Source organism: Gavialis gangeticus, unplaced genomic scaffold (genome assembly GCF_001723915.1).
Source record: "Gavialis gangeticus isolate Ggan-Ray unplaced genomic scaffold, GavGan_comp1, whole genome shotgun sequence".
Lineage (NCBI taxonomy): Eukaryota > Metazoa > Chordata > Crocodylia > Gavialidae > Gavialis > Gavialis gangeticus.
The window spans coordinates 106,657,954-106,674,713 of record NW_017729022.1 but is presented as its reverse complement, the minus strand read 5'-3'; the positions used below and the strand labels follow the sequence as shown (position 1 = coordinate 106,674,713).

The 16,760-nt window shown below is 47.8% G+C and overlaps 1 protein-coding gene and 1 long non-coding RNA gene across 4 annotated transcripts in view; both read right to left on the bottom strand.

The window, feature by feature from the left end:
* ATXN10 (ataxin 10) overlaps window positions 1-16,760 on the bottom strand; it is a 305,417-nt gene that overhangs the window by 283,328 nt on the left and 5,329 nt on the right. For 2 of the 3 annotated variants that reach the window (XM_019515933.1, XM_019515934.1), the window contains exon 2: window positions 663-854. In XM_019515933.1, the coding sequence (XP_019371478.1) occupies window positions 663-854 (192 nt within the window). Of the gene's footprint in view, window positions 1-662; window positions 855-1,571; window positions 1,594-16,760 lie in introns of those variants that run through there. The other variant, XM_019515935.1, reaches the window with a different exon arrangement.
* LOC109296518 lies at window positions 11,282-11,545 on the bottom strand. Its single transcript, XR_002096970.1, has 2 exons — window positions 11,430-11,545; window positions 11,282-11,398 (listed from the first exon to the last, which is right to left on the bottom strand). It is a non-coding gene; the product is annotated as an uncharacterized LOC109296518 (long non-coding RNA).

The following is a 16,760-nucleotide window of genomic DNA, read 5'->3' as shown; positions in this document are numbered from 1 at the left end:
CATTTGAAATGAAGAAGTAACAGTATAAATAATATTGAAAACAATATTATTGTTAACTCCAGGAAATTCCATTTCCAGCCCTTTTTCTAGTAAGGAAAGCAAAAATATGGATACTATCATAGTAGTTTTATTACTATGATTGGCAGGGAGGTGAAAACCGCAATTTTAAGTATAGCGCCATTTTTGCCACTTGCCGTTGATTGGCTATGGGGCCCTGGCAGCCCCTCAGTCTGTTGCTGACCAACCAAGAGGCAAAGACAGCACCATATTTAAAACCGTGCTTTTCACATCCCTGCTGATCAGGAGTGAGCAGCAAGCAGTGGGAGCAGGCAGGCACGTGGAGGAACCTACAAAATTGGCAGGAGTGGGGTGTATAGCAGCTCCTCTGATTTTGCAGGTTCCCCCACACGAAAAAAGAGAAAAAGAATAAAACCATCATAACTTTTTATACTAACAGGCTCACACGAAGGACTAAGAAAATGTTTTGCTCCATCTCAATGCAGTAAAATTCACTATGACACTTGTATCTTTTGTAAACTTTTTTTTTTTTCTTTTTTTCTTTTTACCTGAATGTTCTGTTAGGGAATTCTGTCCAGGACAGTGCCTCTATAAGGACAAGAACCTAACAACATCCGAACTGCATGCATGGATCATAACTATACCTTATAATATGTTGATTCTTGGCACAGTGGACACAGGCATTCCGCAAGCACCTAAAACATTCTGCTATAAGCAGCAGGTCCATGTCTAGATTTACTGATTCACAGGAGTCTTTGCAGGCCATTTCAATTTCACTTGAGGTTTTCATCAGGATTGCCAGGAGATTCTGGAATATACTCTCTTCTGCCATTTCTCTGAAATAAAAATTAATTACTGTGAGCAAAGGAAAATGATAAATGTGGTATTAAGTAGAGAAAAAGGAATATTAAGTCATTAATTCAAGTTATGTTAGTTTAAAGTGTTACTCAGTCTTTCTTCAAAAACTTACCTTCCCCAATACCAAAAGACCTAAAGAGATATCAAGCACACACTTAGAGCTAGGATAATTCTGCATGATATTTTTTTTCTTTTTCCTTTTTTTAAGTCGTGCTGGAAAAACTAACACATAACATCCTTTATAGTTCTAGTTGTTAGGGATAGAAGGGACCTTACAGATTATTGGGTCCAGCCTCACCACACTTGGGCAGGGAAGACTGCTTTACACAAATAAGGGCCTGATAACTCTAGTTGCTTTTCCTTTTGTGAAAGGGATGGTCAGAGGGCCATGTGCCTACGAATTGTGACTGCATGTCATTTTCTCTTTCATCTATATCTATCACACACACAAAATAAATTGTGTTTCATGGAAATTCCCATTTTTGTCAGCTTAAGATAGATATCATCACAATACTTAGCTTACACATATGGTCCTCTGACCATCTCTTTCACTAGGGGAAAGGCAACTAGAGGTGTACCAGGCTCTTATTTGTCATGCAACTGTCAAGAGCATAATTGGATCAAAAGCAAACCTACATATTATTATTCTATATACATATGATGATATATAAAAGAAACTTCTGAAATCAGCATACCAATTAAGACCACCAATGGCAGTTCATCTTTCTCCAGACCAGATACTTTTGAAGAAAGAATAGAATCCATAATAAAACAGACTGCTTAGGAAGTTTCTTTCTAGTCCCAAAGAGTTAATGATTCAGAAGTTTATATCCTAAAAAATTGGCATTGTATTTTCTTTGCAATCCATCAATGTCTAAACAACTTTTAATCCTACCAAGCCTTTGATATACCTGGTATCTTATGACAGTGAGTTCCACCGGTTAAACTGTGCTTTTGGTAAATGAGTACTCACTCAGTTTTAAGTCTACTACTTTACAGTTTCAATGGCTGCCCTCTTTGGTCAGAGTTAAAAAAAAAAAAGTCCAGCTGCCTTTTTGTGGTACATGTAAAATGTGCATTGTTTGTGCTTTCCCACATTGCTGTGTGGTTGAATCCTTAATTCCGCATTTCCAGAATCCATCCATCAACTTCAGTGGACTTTAGACAGAATATGCCCTACATTACACAAGTTCTCAGGATGAAATGGAAAGGTCTACTATACCTTCATCATAAAGAAAATAGGGAAAAAAAAAAAAAGAAGAATTGCAAGACATCTCAATTTAGAACAGTGGCTCTTAACCTTTTTAGACTCAAGGTACCCCTTAGAAAATGCTAGCTTTTACACCAAAGAACTTGAAAAGACCCCAAATAGGTCAAAAGATTTCATGCTAGGTGTAGATGTCTGCACACTTAACAATGCTAATATTGTGCAGTACCCTTAAAAAGGATTGCACAGCACCGTAGCATGCTGTGGCACTCCAGTTGAGAATCACTGGCTTAGAAGCCAGAACGAAACTCAGGGCCTGGATTCAGTTACCAGCTCTTCCACGGCTTGTGCTGCTACGTGCACCCTGGAAGGGCTGCAGGCCTGTGCCAGTCTATTCCTGGAGGCCAGATCTGCGTGCAGGACGAGAGCAGGCTGCGGCACCAGGCTCCTCTCAGTACTCGGGGCAGGAGGCTGCCCGCTCTCGTCCAGCACACAGATCCGGGGGCACATGCCCTCTGGGGAGAGCCCAGCACAGCCCCCCAGGGCCGCAGCCCCAACCCCTGCTGCAATGGCCCCAAGAGCAGCTGACACCACCTGCCTGCACCACAGCATGGCGCAGCCCAGGGGTTGTGGGGAGTGGCACATGGCCCAGTTTGGGGGGGGGGAAAAGGGTGCCAATTCCGACCCTGGCACCTTCCGCCCCACCCAGTCACAGCTGAGAGCCCCATGCCCCCCGGCAGTGGCTCCAGCCCCACAGGCCCATGCGAAGTGGCTGGGTGTAGCGCCAGCCATAGGGAGCAGTGCTGGGCTCTCCTGCCTGCCTCTCCACCAAGGCTCCCAGCTCCCAGTGCCCAGGGCAGAGCCGCAGCCAGAGCCGCCGGGCTGCAGGTGGAAACCACCAGCCCCGGGAGCAATTCCTGTGGGCCCTCCCACCTCACCCAGGGTCAGAGCCAGGAGCCCCGTGCCCCCAGGCAGCAGCTCCAGCCACCCTCCCCTAGCCCCTGCGCAGCCACTGCCCCCTCCCAACCCTTTCACATCTGGACGAAAACCAGTGCCTCAGGTGACCGGCACCCCCCCATCCATTCCCCACTCATGCCGGTTAATAGGGATTTTACTGTAACCGGTAACATTGAATGAACTGAAACACAGAGGTAAATCAGTAAAAGCCAAATAAATTCAATAAAAAATAAATTCCCTAATCCGTGGGGAGGGGAGAACCAGTAAAAACTGAAAATGCGGGACAATACTGTCTGAGCATAAAGCTTCTCTCCCCTCAGTTAGCCTATTTTAAAACGAAAGAAGTTCTCTCTTTCCTCATCAGCCTTTGTTTTTAGTTTAAGCTCCTGTCCCAAGAGCTCTTGCTTCAAAAAAAGCCAACAGCATAGTTTGTTGTATCAACAGGAGTGTCACTTGAAAAGTCTAGGAAAGCAATTCCTCTACTCCATTTGGCACTAGCGTATATCACTGTGTATGGGAGCCAATATGATGGTTTTCCTCTATCCCCACCAAGTTGTAATAATCAGTTTACTGTGACAAATTATCAAGTGACTTAAATTTGCATTTGACAAATATCAGGAAAGAGACAATGCCAAAACGCAAACAAAAAATAAAAGAGACCCCAGCATCACTAAGATCTCACATATTTGACTGAAGCCAGTACGTCCATCCAGCTTCACCCATTCTGAAAACCCAGATCCAGTCGAACTGATAAGATGGACTTAAGGTGAAAATATGATCAAAGGAGACATTCAAATACCAAGTTTTGAGATTGAAGTTGAGAAATACCTCCCAAGGTAAACACTGGGATTGAAAGGAAGGAGGAAGAAATTTTAAATATTCTATCAGAATGAAGTATTATTGTCCCCCCAAGAGATTTTATATTTCTACTTGATCAAGCATCGTATTATTGAAGTGTTACTACCACAAATGATAAGATTCAAAGGATAAGTCCCATCTCATTTTCATAAAAAATGGTTACACTTCCTATAAACCAGCCCATATATAAAAATATGTCACTCAATTACCCTTAAGAAACCGACTCCAGATGCATGAAACTTAAGTATTTTATTTTACAACACAACTCAGTAGTACTTATTATGATCTTTATGTCACTGACAACTGCTCTTACTTCCGGCCATACATTCTGGTTACCACTTTAAAAAAAGTGAGTTTTCAAGTGCAAGACTGACAAAAGGATATAACATGAGATTTTGCCCTTTAAATCATGAGAAAGGGCACAACAGCATGTATTTTACTCTATGTATACCATCTCTCTCTTTTAAGATACGGGAAAGACGTTTACCTGATAAGTCTCCTGCTGACAAGTACTATGACTCTTATAACAATTTACAGATAAAGAGCCAAAAGATCAGTCAACTTGGAGACGAAGGTACCACAGAAACTGCATTTAGAAACCAATGCATACACAAACACATTCTCTCTGAATGTTAGAGTCACAGTCCTTTAGAGGAGTGATAAATCCAATCTATAAATCATGTTGGTTCTGCTGAGCCAAAATGCCACACAGAATTACTAAGCCACTCAAACTTGACTGCTGAAGAGCAATACAGTTATGTTCTCTATAAAAAGAGTATTTTTATAGAATATAATGGCAAATGTCTTTATTTTTACCTATACTGCAAACTGGAATACTGCACAGAACTATTTTGTAAGGTTTCCTGACTCAGCCTCACATCATACAAACCGGCAGTCAGTGTGAGCTAGCCTTTACTAGAGTATAACATTCAATTATTTTAAATTGGTAAAACAGACAGAAAAAAGCTTCAAGTTTTTTTTGGAGAGGATTTGGGGGCTGGGGGGTGTTGTTTTTTTTAAAGTGCAGTATAAAAAAAAATACACTATAAAAAATAATTGAAGTCCATTAAATACTATGGACATTTCTAAATCCAACTTTACTTATGCTACTCAACGAAAAGTGGGTAGCCGTGCAGTCCAGAAAGTAGTTTTACCTGTATCTTGGATCACAAAACTTTTACATTTTTTGTAACTGTCTGTATTGAAAAGAAATATCAGGTGTTAAAATTAAACACATTAAACGGCTACAACAACATGAACAAAAACCTAGAGTGTGTTTTTATACTTCAGTAAATATATAAAATTACACTTCAGTAAATATACAAAACGATAACAATTTTATCTATTTCCAACAAACAGTGCTGTGAAATGCAAACAGTTAGTCTTTTCAATGGTGCTTATAACCACTGGATCTGATGCACAACATATTTAACTTTATGGTATTATATAAAAGGAAATAATAATATTATTTCCTTCCTATGCATGTAGCATCAAAGCACAGAATGTATTGACTTCTTTGGAAATGCAGGTGCTCATTAATTCTGCACAAAGAAATCAGGCCATAAAATGAGGTTCCAAAGGTCATACTGCAGCTCTACAAAGCCAAACACAGAACCCAGATATAGATCCCATTATGGTCAATCCAATTGTACTGCTGCTCTTTCCACAGATTCAAGTATGTGTGTGTGTGGGCATTCACATCCCCTCCCCCAAAATGAAACATAAAACTACAGTGGACGCAATCACCCTCAAACAGAAAGGCATAAGAAGGTTTTAGTCATTTTTAAGAACTCCTTGCACCTAGCATCCACTCCCACTGAGGTTCACAATCACTTGCTTTGTTTTATGTTTACTTCCTGTTGCTCTTGTGAGAAGCAAAAGGTTTTTGGTGGTGATTATACAGTTGGTCCAATAAAAAGCATCACTAAAAAAAGCCCCTTGATTCTTGCTTATATTGTGATCCAATGGTGCTTACCCTCCAGCCTGGTCTGGAGCTGGCATGGGACGGGCTGGGGCCAGGGCTATGTGCTCAGCTGCTACTGGGCACTGATGGTAGTGGCAGGGAGGAGCTGCAGGGCCATGGGCTCCAAGAGTGGCAAGCTTGTTTGGGGAGGGGGGTGGTGCTGACTGACCTACAACAGCTCCTCAAAACTGCCTATGTGGCCCAGGGGCCTAAACAATTGCCCACACCTAAGCTAGATCATGCCACCAAGTGCTGGAGTCATTCCACATCCAGATCCAGCATGCTGGATCACACCCATGAACCAACCTGTGCCACTCATCTGGCCTGCACAGCCAGAAGGTTGAGTACCGCCATCTTGGACCATCACAGCCAAAAACAATCCTACTGCTGTTGTTCTTGAACAGCTCTCACAGAGGTAAAACAACAAATCTACACAAAATAAGCTTTAAATAGAAAAAAGATGTTTTTTCTCTGCTAACATCTTTTCTGTAAGGAACTGCAACGTAAGTCAGTATAAAAAGCATGATTTCTCAGCAGAAATCTCTTTTATGCACTCTAAAATGTCTTCAATGCATTTCTATAAGAGTTACATTTTCCAGAGGTTCCAGTTATCCCACTTTTATTACATTCTTGTGTTTGCTCATTTAGTGTGTCCCTTGATATTCTTTTTTGCAGTAAGATGCTTATATTGCAGTCAGAAACACCAGGCTTCAGTTCAAGTTTGCAGACTCATGTTCCAGTTAAGTGTCTACAATCAAGCACCTTCTACTGAAGAGATCTACCCTCACTGAGCTTCACCCGTGTTTTCACGTTCCTTCCGATTGAGGGCAATTGCTTCAGTAGCCTGCAGATGGAAAAGTCTGCCCTATGCCAAGATGGGTTTTAACAAGTAGAGCAACCTACTACATTTTGTATTTTTCCTTGCTTGCTTAAGCAGAGTTTCAGATGGTGGAGCTGACAAATCCTTCATTTCAGTTCCAAGGAGAGAAGTAGAGAAAACTACAGCAGTCAGGTCCTCCTCCAAAAAGTCAGGAGTTTGTGCTTTTCCAAGCCAAATGGAGAAAGTCAGCAACCATATACTCATCTGGAAGGTTTAGGGAAAAACAGAAATGTCTTGATCCTTGTAAGATACAAGCTTTTGGTTATTTCAGAATGGAAACATGCAAGATCAAACCCTTATTAGACTGTCCATGTTGCCAACCCCACACACAAAATCCTCATAAGAATCAGAACTCCAGTCATGAGAAGTCTTTCAAAAGAACAAATGCTGAAGAATACAGATACTTTTAGATACTTGCATAGTGCCATTACTACTATCGCCATGTTCCTTATAATCTTAGGCCAGTGCCACACAACCTTTTACTCTCACAGGCCGGATGGGCAGTGCCCCATTTGTCCATGGGGTGGATCCTGCCAGTGGTTCCAATCCAGCAACAGGCTGGGCCCAGTAGGCACCATCCAGCCACATGGAGGTGGACGAGGCGGGGGGGCAGCGCAGCCACAACCCAGCCCTACAGTGGAAGGGAGTAGGGGGACAGTAAGAAGGCATGGGTCAGCCCAGATCCAGATGTGAGTGGTTGTGGGGGGAAGTGTGTCCCTGCTGTCACTGACAGTGAGGGCTTGGAGTTTGGGAACTTGACAAGAGGGACAGTGACCATATTAATGGCCACTGCTCCCCTACTGCCAATATTCCCATCCCATAAAGGAGCCCCACAGACCTATGTGGACCCACAGATGCTATGGCTCCACAGGCCACATCTGCTCAACATTTGAGCATCCATCTTAGTTGTATTCATCCTCACATTGCCTTTGTGAAGGGGGTGAAATGCTTTTAATTTCCATTAAATAGATAAACAGCAAAGGTACACAATAGACAAGTCATTTACCCAAAGTAACACAAAAAGTTTGTGGCCCTCCAGACCCCCAGCCTACTACAACCTGACTACTTGGAACTTTATTTCCCTTGCTTATACTTTTTGAATTTTTAAAAATAGTTTAAAGAAGCTGTAGGTCTTCTGTTTTTTTAACTTTAGTATTTTTCAGATTTTTTTCTACAACCATGAAGGCTAGAAACTTAGCATTTCGAGTCATTAAAAAGTAAGACTTGAATAAAAACATTGAGACTCTCTGATGAGGCCAAACAAGCCAGAACAAAGTGAGGGTACGTGTGCAGGGGGAATCCAAGTGGGGAGCAGTGGTACAGTTGCACCCTTCTGCAGTGAAGGTCATGTGCTGGTGGCTCCATTTCTCTGTGGCCCTGGATGCCTGGGCTGACTGCAGTGTCCTAAAGCATGACTGGAGCCTCAGGCTACAGTGGGACACCTGGGGCAACAAATGGGGAACAAGTTAAAAACTAAGTTAGTTAGTCAGCAATAGTGGACTTTGAAAATTCCAAATACCACTTACATTTTAGGCCCAAAATGCCCAAGAGCAGCAGAGGCTTAGAGAGAGTGTTCATACTAAACTCAAAACAACCAAGAGGCATAGTCTTCTTCACTTTTTAAGAACAAACACACCCTAAAAATAACATGCACAGCCTTATACCTTCAAGGCATGAGCTAAAACAGGGGTTGGCAACCTACGGCACGTGTGCCGAACGTGGCACGTGGCATGGTTTTTATTGGCACGTGGGCTGCTTCCAGCCCTAAGGGGCAGGAAGAGGCGTGCCCAGATTGAGTAGCACATGGCTGCCCAGGAACAGCCTTGTGCTGCTGCAGACTCCTGCATTAGATAGGCTTGCCACCACTGGACCCCAGCCCCGGAACACCGACCCCAGCCAGGTAAGAGCTCCTGGTCCCAAACCTAGCCTGGTACCGGCACCAGCACCGGCCCGGGGACTGTCCCTGCCCCGATGGCCCCAGCCCTGGGCTGCTGGCCGGCAGACCCCAGCTGGCACCACCACTGCTGCAGGCTCTGGCCACGTACTGCCAGCAGGCTGGCCCCAGCCAGCACCATTGCCACTGCGGGCCCTGGCCCAGCGCAAGCACTAAGCCAGGACCACCCCGGTGCTACAGAGAGCCCTGGCCACATGCTGCCAGCGGGTGCAGCCAGCACCACCACAGCCATCAGGCCAGAGCCACTGGCAGCACCGGCATGAGGCCGGGATCCAGGCCTGTGGACCTGCACAGGCCCCGGCTGCATCCCAGTGCTGCCATCGGACCCAGCCCCAGGCCCAGCCAGCACTGCCTCCACCCACCCCAGCCCAGCGCTGCTGCTGGGCCAGTGCAGGGCTGGGATGAGGCTGGGGCCCCGGCTCATCTCAGCGCTGCTGACAGCCCCAGCCACACACTGCCGGCGAGCCAGGCCCCAGCCCCATCTGGCGCTGCCAGTTGGCCCAGCTGGCACCTCCACCACCACTGGTGGGTCGGGACCATCCCCGTGGGTCCAGCCCCAGCCACATGCTGACAGCAGGCCGGGTCCTGCCCGGCACCTCCACTGCCTGCCCCAGCACACTGCCACTGCTGGGCTGGGGCCGTCTGCAGTGCTGGGATGAGGCCAGGGCCAGGGCTGGGGCCCCATCTTAGCACTGCAGACAGCCCCAGCCCCACCACGTACTGCCAGCGGGTCTGGCCCCAGCCAGCACCACCACCACCGCTGGTCCCAGCCACTGCCAGGCCAGGGCTGGGGCTGTGGACCTGTGCAGGACCTGGCCCCATCCCGGCGCTGCTGACAGTCCCAGCCCCAGCCACATGCTGCTGCCAGCAAGCCCAGCCTCAGCCCTTGCCACCAGCCCCAGCCCAGTGCTGCTGCCAGGCCTGGGCCATCAGCAGTATCAGGCTAGGTCCAGGGCCAGCGCTGCAAACAGACCCCAGCAGCCAGATAAGGCTGGGCTGGGCTGGGCCCAGGCCCCAGCCGTGGCAGTGGTGCCAGCGGGCCTGGCCCCAGCACAGTGCCACTGCCAGGTCAGGGCCGTCAGCAGCATCTGGATGGGGCCGGAGCCATGGACCTGCGCGGGACCCAGCCCCATCCCAGCACTGCTGAAGGCCCCGGCCACGTGCTGCTGACGAGCCCTGGCCCTGCATAGGCCCAGTGCTAGCTAGCACCACCACCACGGGCCCCAGTCCTGCACGGTCCCAGGCTCAGCCCGGTGCTGCCGCCAGCCCCATCCCAGCACTAGCGACAGCCCAGCTCCAGCCCCAGCCCCGTGCTGTTGAGTGGCCCTAGCCCCACAGCCCCAGCCTCTCACTGCCAGTGGGCCCCGGCCCTGGCCCCAACGGACACAGAGCCAGCACCTGCAGTCTTTCTGGAGCCCAGGGACAGGAGATAGCCAGGGCCGGGGTGGGGAAGCAGCAGTACTTTGCAGCCTCCCAGCTACAGCCGGCCCAGGTTTGTGGTAGCTGCTGACAGCCATGGAGCCTGGGCTGCTCCCAGCAGCCGGCTGGGAGGATGGAAGCCCTGCTGCAAGCAGCCCAGGCTCCATGGCTATCAGCAGCTACCCAGAACCTGGGCCGGCTGCAGCCGGGAGGCTGCAAACAGCTGCTGCCTCCTGGCCCTGGCCCCAGCTGCCTCCCAGCCCCAGATCCAGCCCTGGGCTCTGGGAAGACAGCAGATACCGGAGATGCTCCCCACTGTGCTGCCCTTGCTGCCACTTCTGCAGAGCAACACATGAAACCTGGCATAGCAGGGGGCACAAAAAGCTGCCTGTCACTCCAAGCTCCCCTCTGCCCTGGCCACACTTACCCTGCAGGCAGGGGCAGCAGTGAGGGGCTCAACCCTGTGTACTGCACACGTTGCTCCCGTGCACACTGGAGAAGTGTGACCCGGGCAGCACAGCGCTTGCAGCAGCAGACAGCTTCCCTGTGCAGTCCTTCAGTGCATTGCCACTCTGGGTTGCACACGCTGCGCTTGGGGCACCCAGGGGAGGGCAGCAGGGCTGGGAGTGCAGCATGTGCAAGGGAAGCACAGCAGGGAGCATCACCGGTGTCTGCTGCCTCCCCAGAGCCGGGTCTGGGAGGCAGCTGGGGCTGGGGCAGGAAGGCAGCAGCTGTTTGCAGCCACCTCCTGGCTGCAGCTGGTCCAGGTTCTGGGTAGCTGCTGATAGCCATACAGCATGGGCTGGGGGGCAAGGGGCAGCAAGCAGGGCATCCTGCCACGTACCCCTGCCCTCATTTTGTTTTTCTGGTGTACCGGCACTCTGGCACCTTCCAAGGTAGATATTGTGGGTTTTTCAGCACTCCAGCCAAAAAAAAAAAAAAAAATTTGCCTACCCCTGAGCTAAAAGCTAGGGTCCCTGACTTATAATAGGAGCCATGTGGCTGAACCACCCACTGAAGCCAATGGTTCTCTGCACTAGTGTAAGAGAGTGGTTTCCCTACTTGTTTTTTTTTTTTTTTATCTGCAGACCCCTAAAATGTTTCAGATAGAGGTGAGGACCTATTTGAATTGTAAGTGTGTTGGCTACAAAGCATCAACTCACAGGATCATCATAACATTCTAATTTATTGGACGGATGCAGAAGTCAGACCATAAACCTTGGTGCTGATCCCCTCAAGCACATGCACATACACTCACAGTAGCTAGCTATAAACACTAAGCACCTATGCTTAACATATACCTATCCCCAAGCACTGGGGTCTGCCGTTAATAGCCAGCTGAGGCTTCTTTCAATGCGATGTTGCTTCAGAAGGGGTTCACCGGCTGGTCCTTCTGGCTGGACAGGCAGGGTGCTGGTCAGGTCAAAGAGGGCACCATTGGGGGTCAGTCTTTGCTGCTTTTTATCCCTCTCTGGCAGACTTTGGTGACCCCCCCCAATTTTCAGGCCTACCCGATCCAGGAGTTGTTGACCTCTAGGGACGTCCCTCTTGGTAGCTGCTGGATGGCAGGTGTCAGCCCCAGGGGTCATGTCCGCAGGTACGTGCAGTCTCAGGAGTATGTTGATGAATTTTGATTGATTCACTGCCTTGATGAATAGAGCTCTGGAAGTGGTTGAACAGCAGGTATTTCAGCCCCAAGGGTCTGTTTCCAGCATTGACTAGTTCAAACGGGGGCTTCCATACCTTTAACAATGAAGTTTCCAGGAATTCCTGGCTCTTTATTGATTCTTTCCTCTCCTTGGTCTCTGATTTTGTAGGTGTTAATTGCCGCTCATTAACATGCTTATCCAGACTAGTAACTGTGTTACACAATCAACCATGATTCATTCACGGACCTGCTCCATACAGACACTCCTGCTCTTGCTAACATTGTTACATGGTACAACTTACTTTTAAACTTAAAGTACATTTATAAAAGCATCTACAAGCTCTACTTTCACTACAAATACACCTTATATAAAAATAATAATGGTATAATAAAAGAAAGAGAGAGAGGAAGGAAGACAAGGTAGAAGAGAGAAAGCATCCCCAAAAGGGGGCAAAGAGTAAAAGAGGGGCTTTTGCCATGTGGAGAAGCTTCATATTTAGGGGGTGGGGGGGCAGACAAAAGGGTTTCTTGCTACAAGAGCGTGTATTCACATACTTTTGATTGATCATAGTTACCTTTCACAGACCCCTTAGACATAGACTCATAGATTGTTAGGGGCTGGAAAGGACCTTGCAGATCATCAGGTCCAGCCCCCTACTCTAGGCAGGAACTGGGATTAGGTGCTGTCTAGTCTCCTCTTGAAAACCTCCAGGATAGATGACTGCACCACCGCTGGAGTGAGTTTATTCCACAATAATTGGGAGCAATTGGACACCCCAACTGTGAAGAAATTTTTCCTGATATTAAGCCTGAAGCAGCCTTCCTGGAGTTTGTATCCATTTGTCCTGGTCTTCCCCAGGGGTGCCCTAGTGAACAGTTACTCACCAAATTCCTGATGCACTCCTTTGATATAGAGATAAGCCGCTATCAAGTCACCTCTCAACCTTCCTCTCTTTAGGCTAAAGAGCCCCTGGTCCCTCAGCCTTTCCTCGTATGGCTTGCCTTCCAAGTCCCTGATCATACGGGTGGCTCTTCTCTAGACCCTCTCAAGCTTCTCCACATCCTTATTGAAGTGCAGCACCAAGAACTGGATGTGGTACTCCAACTGCGGTCTCACCAGTGCTGAGTACAGCGGGAGTATCACTTCCTTAGTTTTACACGAGATGCATCGGTTGATACATGCCAGTGTGTTATTTGCCCTGCTGACCACCACCTCACACTGATGGCTCATATTCACGCGATGGTCAACCATGCCCCTAGGTCCCTTTCAGCCGTGGTGCAAGTCAAGCTGTCACCACAGAGCCTGTATGTATGCTGAGCGTTGTTTGCCCCAGATGGAGCACCTTACACTTGGAAGTGTTAAACTTCATCTGGTTCTGGTCTACCCAACTCTCGAGTCTGTCCAGGTCTGCCTGTATCTTCAACCCATCTACTGGCGTGGCAACACTGCCCAGCCCCATAACCTGGTGTTGTCCATGAACTTGGCTAGCAAGCTTTTCACTCCCCCATCCAAATCATTGATAAAGATGTTGAAAAGCATTGGTCCAAACACGGACCTCTGAGGAACACCACTATCCACTTTGCCAGGACAACACAGATCCGTTCATGAGAACACTCTGGGTCCTACCCTGTAGCCAGTTTCCCACCCACTGAACCATCGAGAAGCTGAGCCCACAATCTTCCAGTTTTCCCACAAGGATATCGTGGGATACTAGATCAAAAGCCTTTCGGAAGTCTAGCTATATAACATCTACCTCATCTCCCATGGCCAGGTGGTGAGAGACCTGTTCACAGAAGGAGATCAGATTGGTAAGACAAGACTTACCAGTGACAAAGCCATGCTGACTGTTGTTCAGAATCTTACCTTGCACAGCATATCACACATAGATTCTTTAATGAGCTTTTCCAGGATTTTCCCTGAGATAGAAGTTAGGCTGATTGGTCTATAGTTGCCCAAGTCCTCCCTCTTCCCCTTCTTGAAGGTGGGCACAATGTTGCCCCTCCTCCAATGCTCAGGGGTGTCCCGTGTGCCAGGAATTCTGAAAGAGCTTTGCCAGGGATCCTGCGATGACCTCAACCAGCTCCTTCAGCATTCTCAGATGGAGTCCATATGGTCCTGCTGACTTACAACGTCTAGCTTTTCTGGCTGGTTTTGCACCGACTCAGCACCCACAGTGGGGAGGCTGCCATCCCCAGCATGCCCCCTATAAGCCTTATCTCGTTTGTCTTTCCCCCAGTTCTGGGGAAATCAAGTGGGCATTCAGGAATTCAGTTTTTTCCTCAATGTCGGTTACCAGCTATCCCGAGGTGTTAAGCAAGGGTCCCACACTTCCATTTGTTTTCCTTCAAATGCTTACATACCTAAAGAAGGACTTCTTATTGTCCTTGACTCCCATGGCTAATGTAAATTCAGTCACTGCTTTGGCTTTCCTGATCATTTCCCTACAAGTGCTAGCCACGGACGGTGTGCACCCCATTCACCTTCCCTTCCTGGTCCCGCATCGCCTCCCTTACTAATGCTCTGAGCCTTTCAAAGTCAGCATTTTTGAAGTCCAGGACTTCAGTCCTGCTGGTTGATTTGTCTACCTTGCAGCGGATGGTAAACAGTTTGGTTCTCTCAGCTTGCCACCCACCCCTGCCCCTTGCCTCTCCCACCCCACAGCTTGACCCAGAGGGTTTCAAGCTTCTTATCTTTGGAGCCAATGTCAGCCTCCAGAGAGGTGTACTGCTGTCTCACGTACAAAGAGAGGGGATTTGCTTACCACAGGTTGAAAACCACTGGCATAAGGAATTTCTCAAATAGATTAAAAGACATGAAAACATGGACTTCTACAATTCTGTTTCCTTTGATTGCTAGACACGTCAGGTAAAACTTAAGATTAGTAAAATGAACCTGCTATCCTGTTTATTTATACAGGGCTTGGTATGATCAGTTTCATATTTTTACATTAGTTGAAAGTTTCATTTACTAGTATACTTCTATCTTGGCGTTTCATTAGTCTGAGCTCCAAAAAGCATACCAAAGGCAACATTTAGATTGCACCTGCTAGCACAGCCGCACTAATGCAATGTATTTACTTTTCTGTTGCTTTCCAAGTTTTAAACAGATGCCTTATTGAGGTGTCCTGAACACCCCCCCATCCCTTTTTGCTGTTCTGGGTGTCACTCCATCAGACTGAACTGCTTCTAGAATCAAAATGATTACCATGCGAGAGAAGCAGCTTGTGAGTGACAATTTCAAGGGAGCTGAGCTACACAGGCCAGTGATCACACCCAATGCCAATATCCTAAGAAAGAACAACTGTCACAAGCCATGACTCCTTTCCCTGCTTTCTACTGAACTGGCCAAGAGATCCTTCTCTGAAAGCAATGGAAATACAGAAATCTAAACCTGAACTGCATACAACTCCCCCATACAAAGGCAGACAGGTAGGGAAGTCTGGAATTTGCCTCAAACCCCAAAGACAGACTCTGAGGGCCCCAAGACTTTGCCACCCAGCAGTGAGTATGTTTGTGTATTCTCTGCTGTATGCAACTACTCTTGTAAATATTGTCCAACTCATAATATCCCAATAAAATGTGGTGTACATAGTTTGGAGGAACTTGTTTTGGCTTCTCTTGTACTTTTCCAAATAAAATAAAAGCCCAGAGACATCCCAGGTGTAACAGCCTCACTAGCATAAATAGCACCTACTGCAGCTGTTTGTCCCTACTAAACTCAGCATAATAATAGGCTTATAGCCACTGGCAAAGCTTTATCTAGACCAGGGGTGCTCAACCTCCAGCCTATGGGCCAAAAGCAACCCAGGGAGCCACCTCATCTGGCCCAGAGCTCCCAACAGGTTCAGAAATTTGGTAGCAGGGGAGCAGTGGCCATTACTACAGCCACCCTCCCCCACCTGCCAAATTCCCAAACCCTAAGCCCCACAAAGCTGGCCGGTGCTCCCTTCCTCCCTGTGGGCCCAGGTTGGGGCCTGGCCACAACCAGCCCCCCACTAGACCAGATGAAGCTCCTTTCCACTGCAGGCCACATTGGAGCTGACCCCCTTCTGCATGATCAGATGATGCCTGCAGCACCTGCCCTATATGCCATATCAGGACCTTTGGCTGGATCCAGCCCACAGATGAACAGGACACTACCCATCAGGCCTAAAGGGGAAAAAAGGTTAAGCACCATGGGTTTAGACTACACCTAAGAATAGTGAGGTATACACCTAGAGGAATAAAGTGGATGTTACCATTTCTCTCCCTATGAGAGAGCGCGCATAGAGAAAAATCAAGAGAAGAGCATTGTCTCACATCTATGCCTCAGGCCCCCAGATGCATAGCAAAGCCCACTCCAAGGGCACAGCAAAAGAGACAGATAAAGCTGTCTTCACCCCATCCAAAGCCCTGCAATATGTGCACAGAAGCCTAGAGGTCAGCCCTCTCAGTGTGAAGCAGAGGGGAGAAAACAAAAAAAATCCAAAAACCAAAATAGATTCCCAGCCAGAGTGCTATGGATCATTTCAAGGATGCTGCCTTTAAAAAAAAAAAAAAGAAAGAAAGAAAGAAAAGAAAAGAAAAAAAGAGAGAGAGAAATTTAAAAAAACAGAGAAATGAAAAAAAATAGAGGGCAGATCTCTGCTCCCCAGGTCAGGCCATGCAGGCACCAGCTGCTGGACAGGGGAAGATTCCCAGCCAGGTGCCATGGCTCCATCCACGAGCGCAGAGTGGGAGGTCGAAAAGGGCCCTCAAAGGCTGGCACCAGGCGTGCCATCATAAATCCCAAGGTAAAACCCAGGCACTTCAAACAGGAATTTATGGTGCAGCACCATACATGAGCAGCTGGCACAGCACACTGCACCGGTCATTTATTTTTATTTCATTACTATAAAATATTTTTATTCCTGAACTTTCCACGCGGGGCCTCGCGCCCAGCAGAGCGTCCCGGCCCCGGCCTGGCGGCGGTGGCAGGAGCCCCAGGGCACCTACCCCTGACCCCTGGCCAGCTCGCGA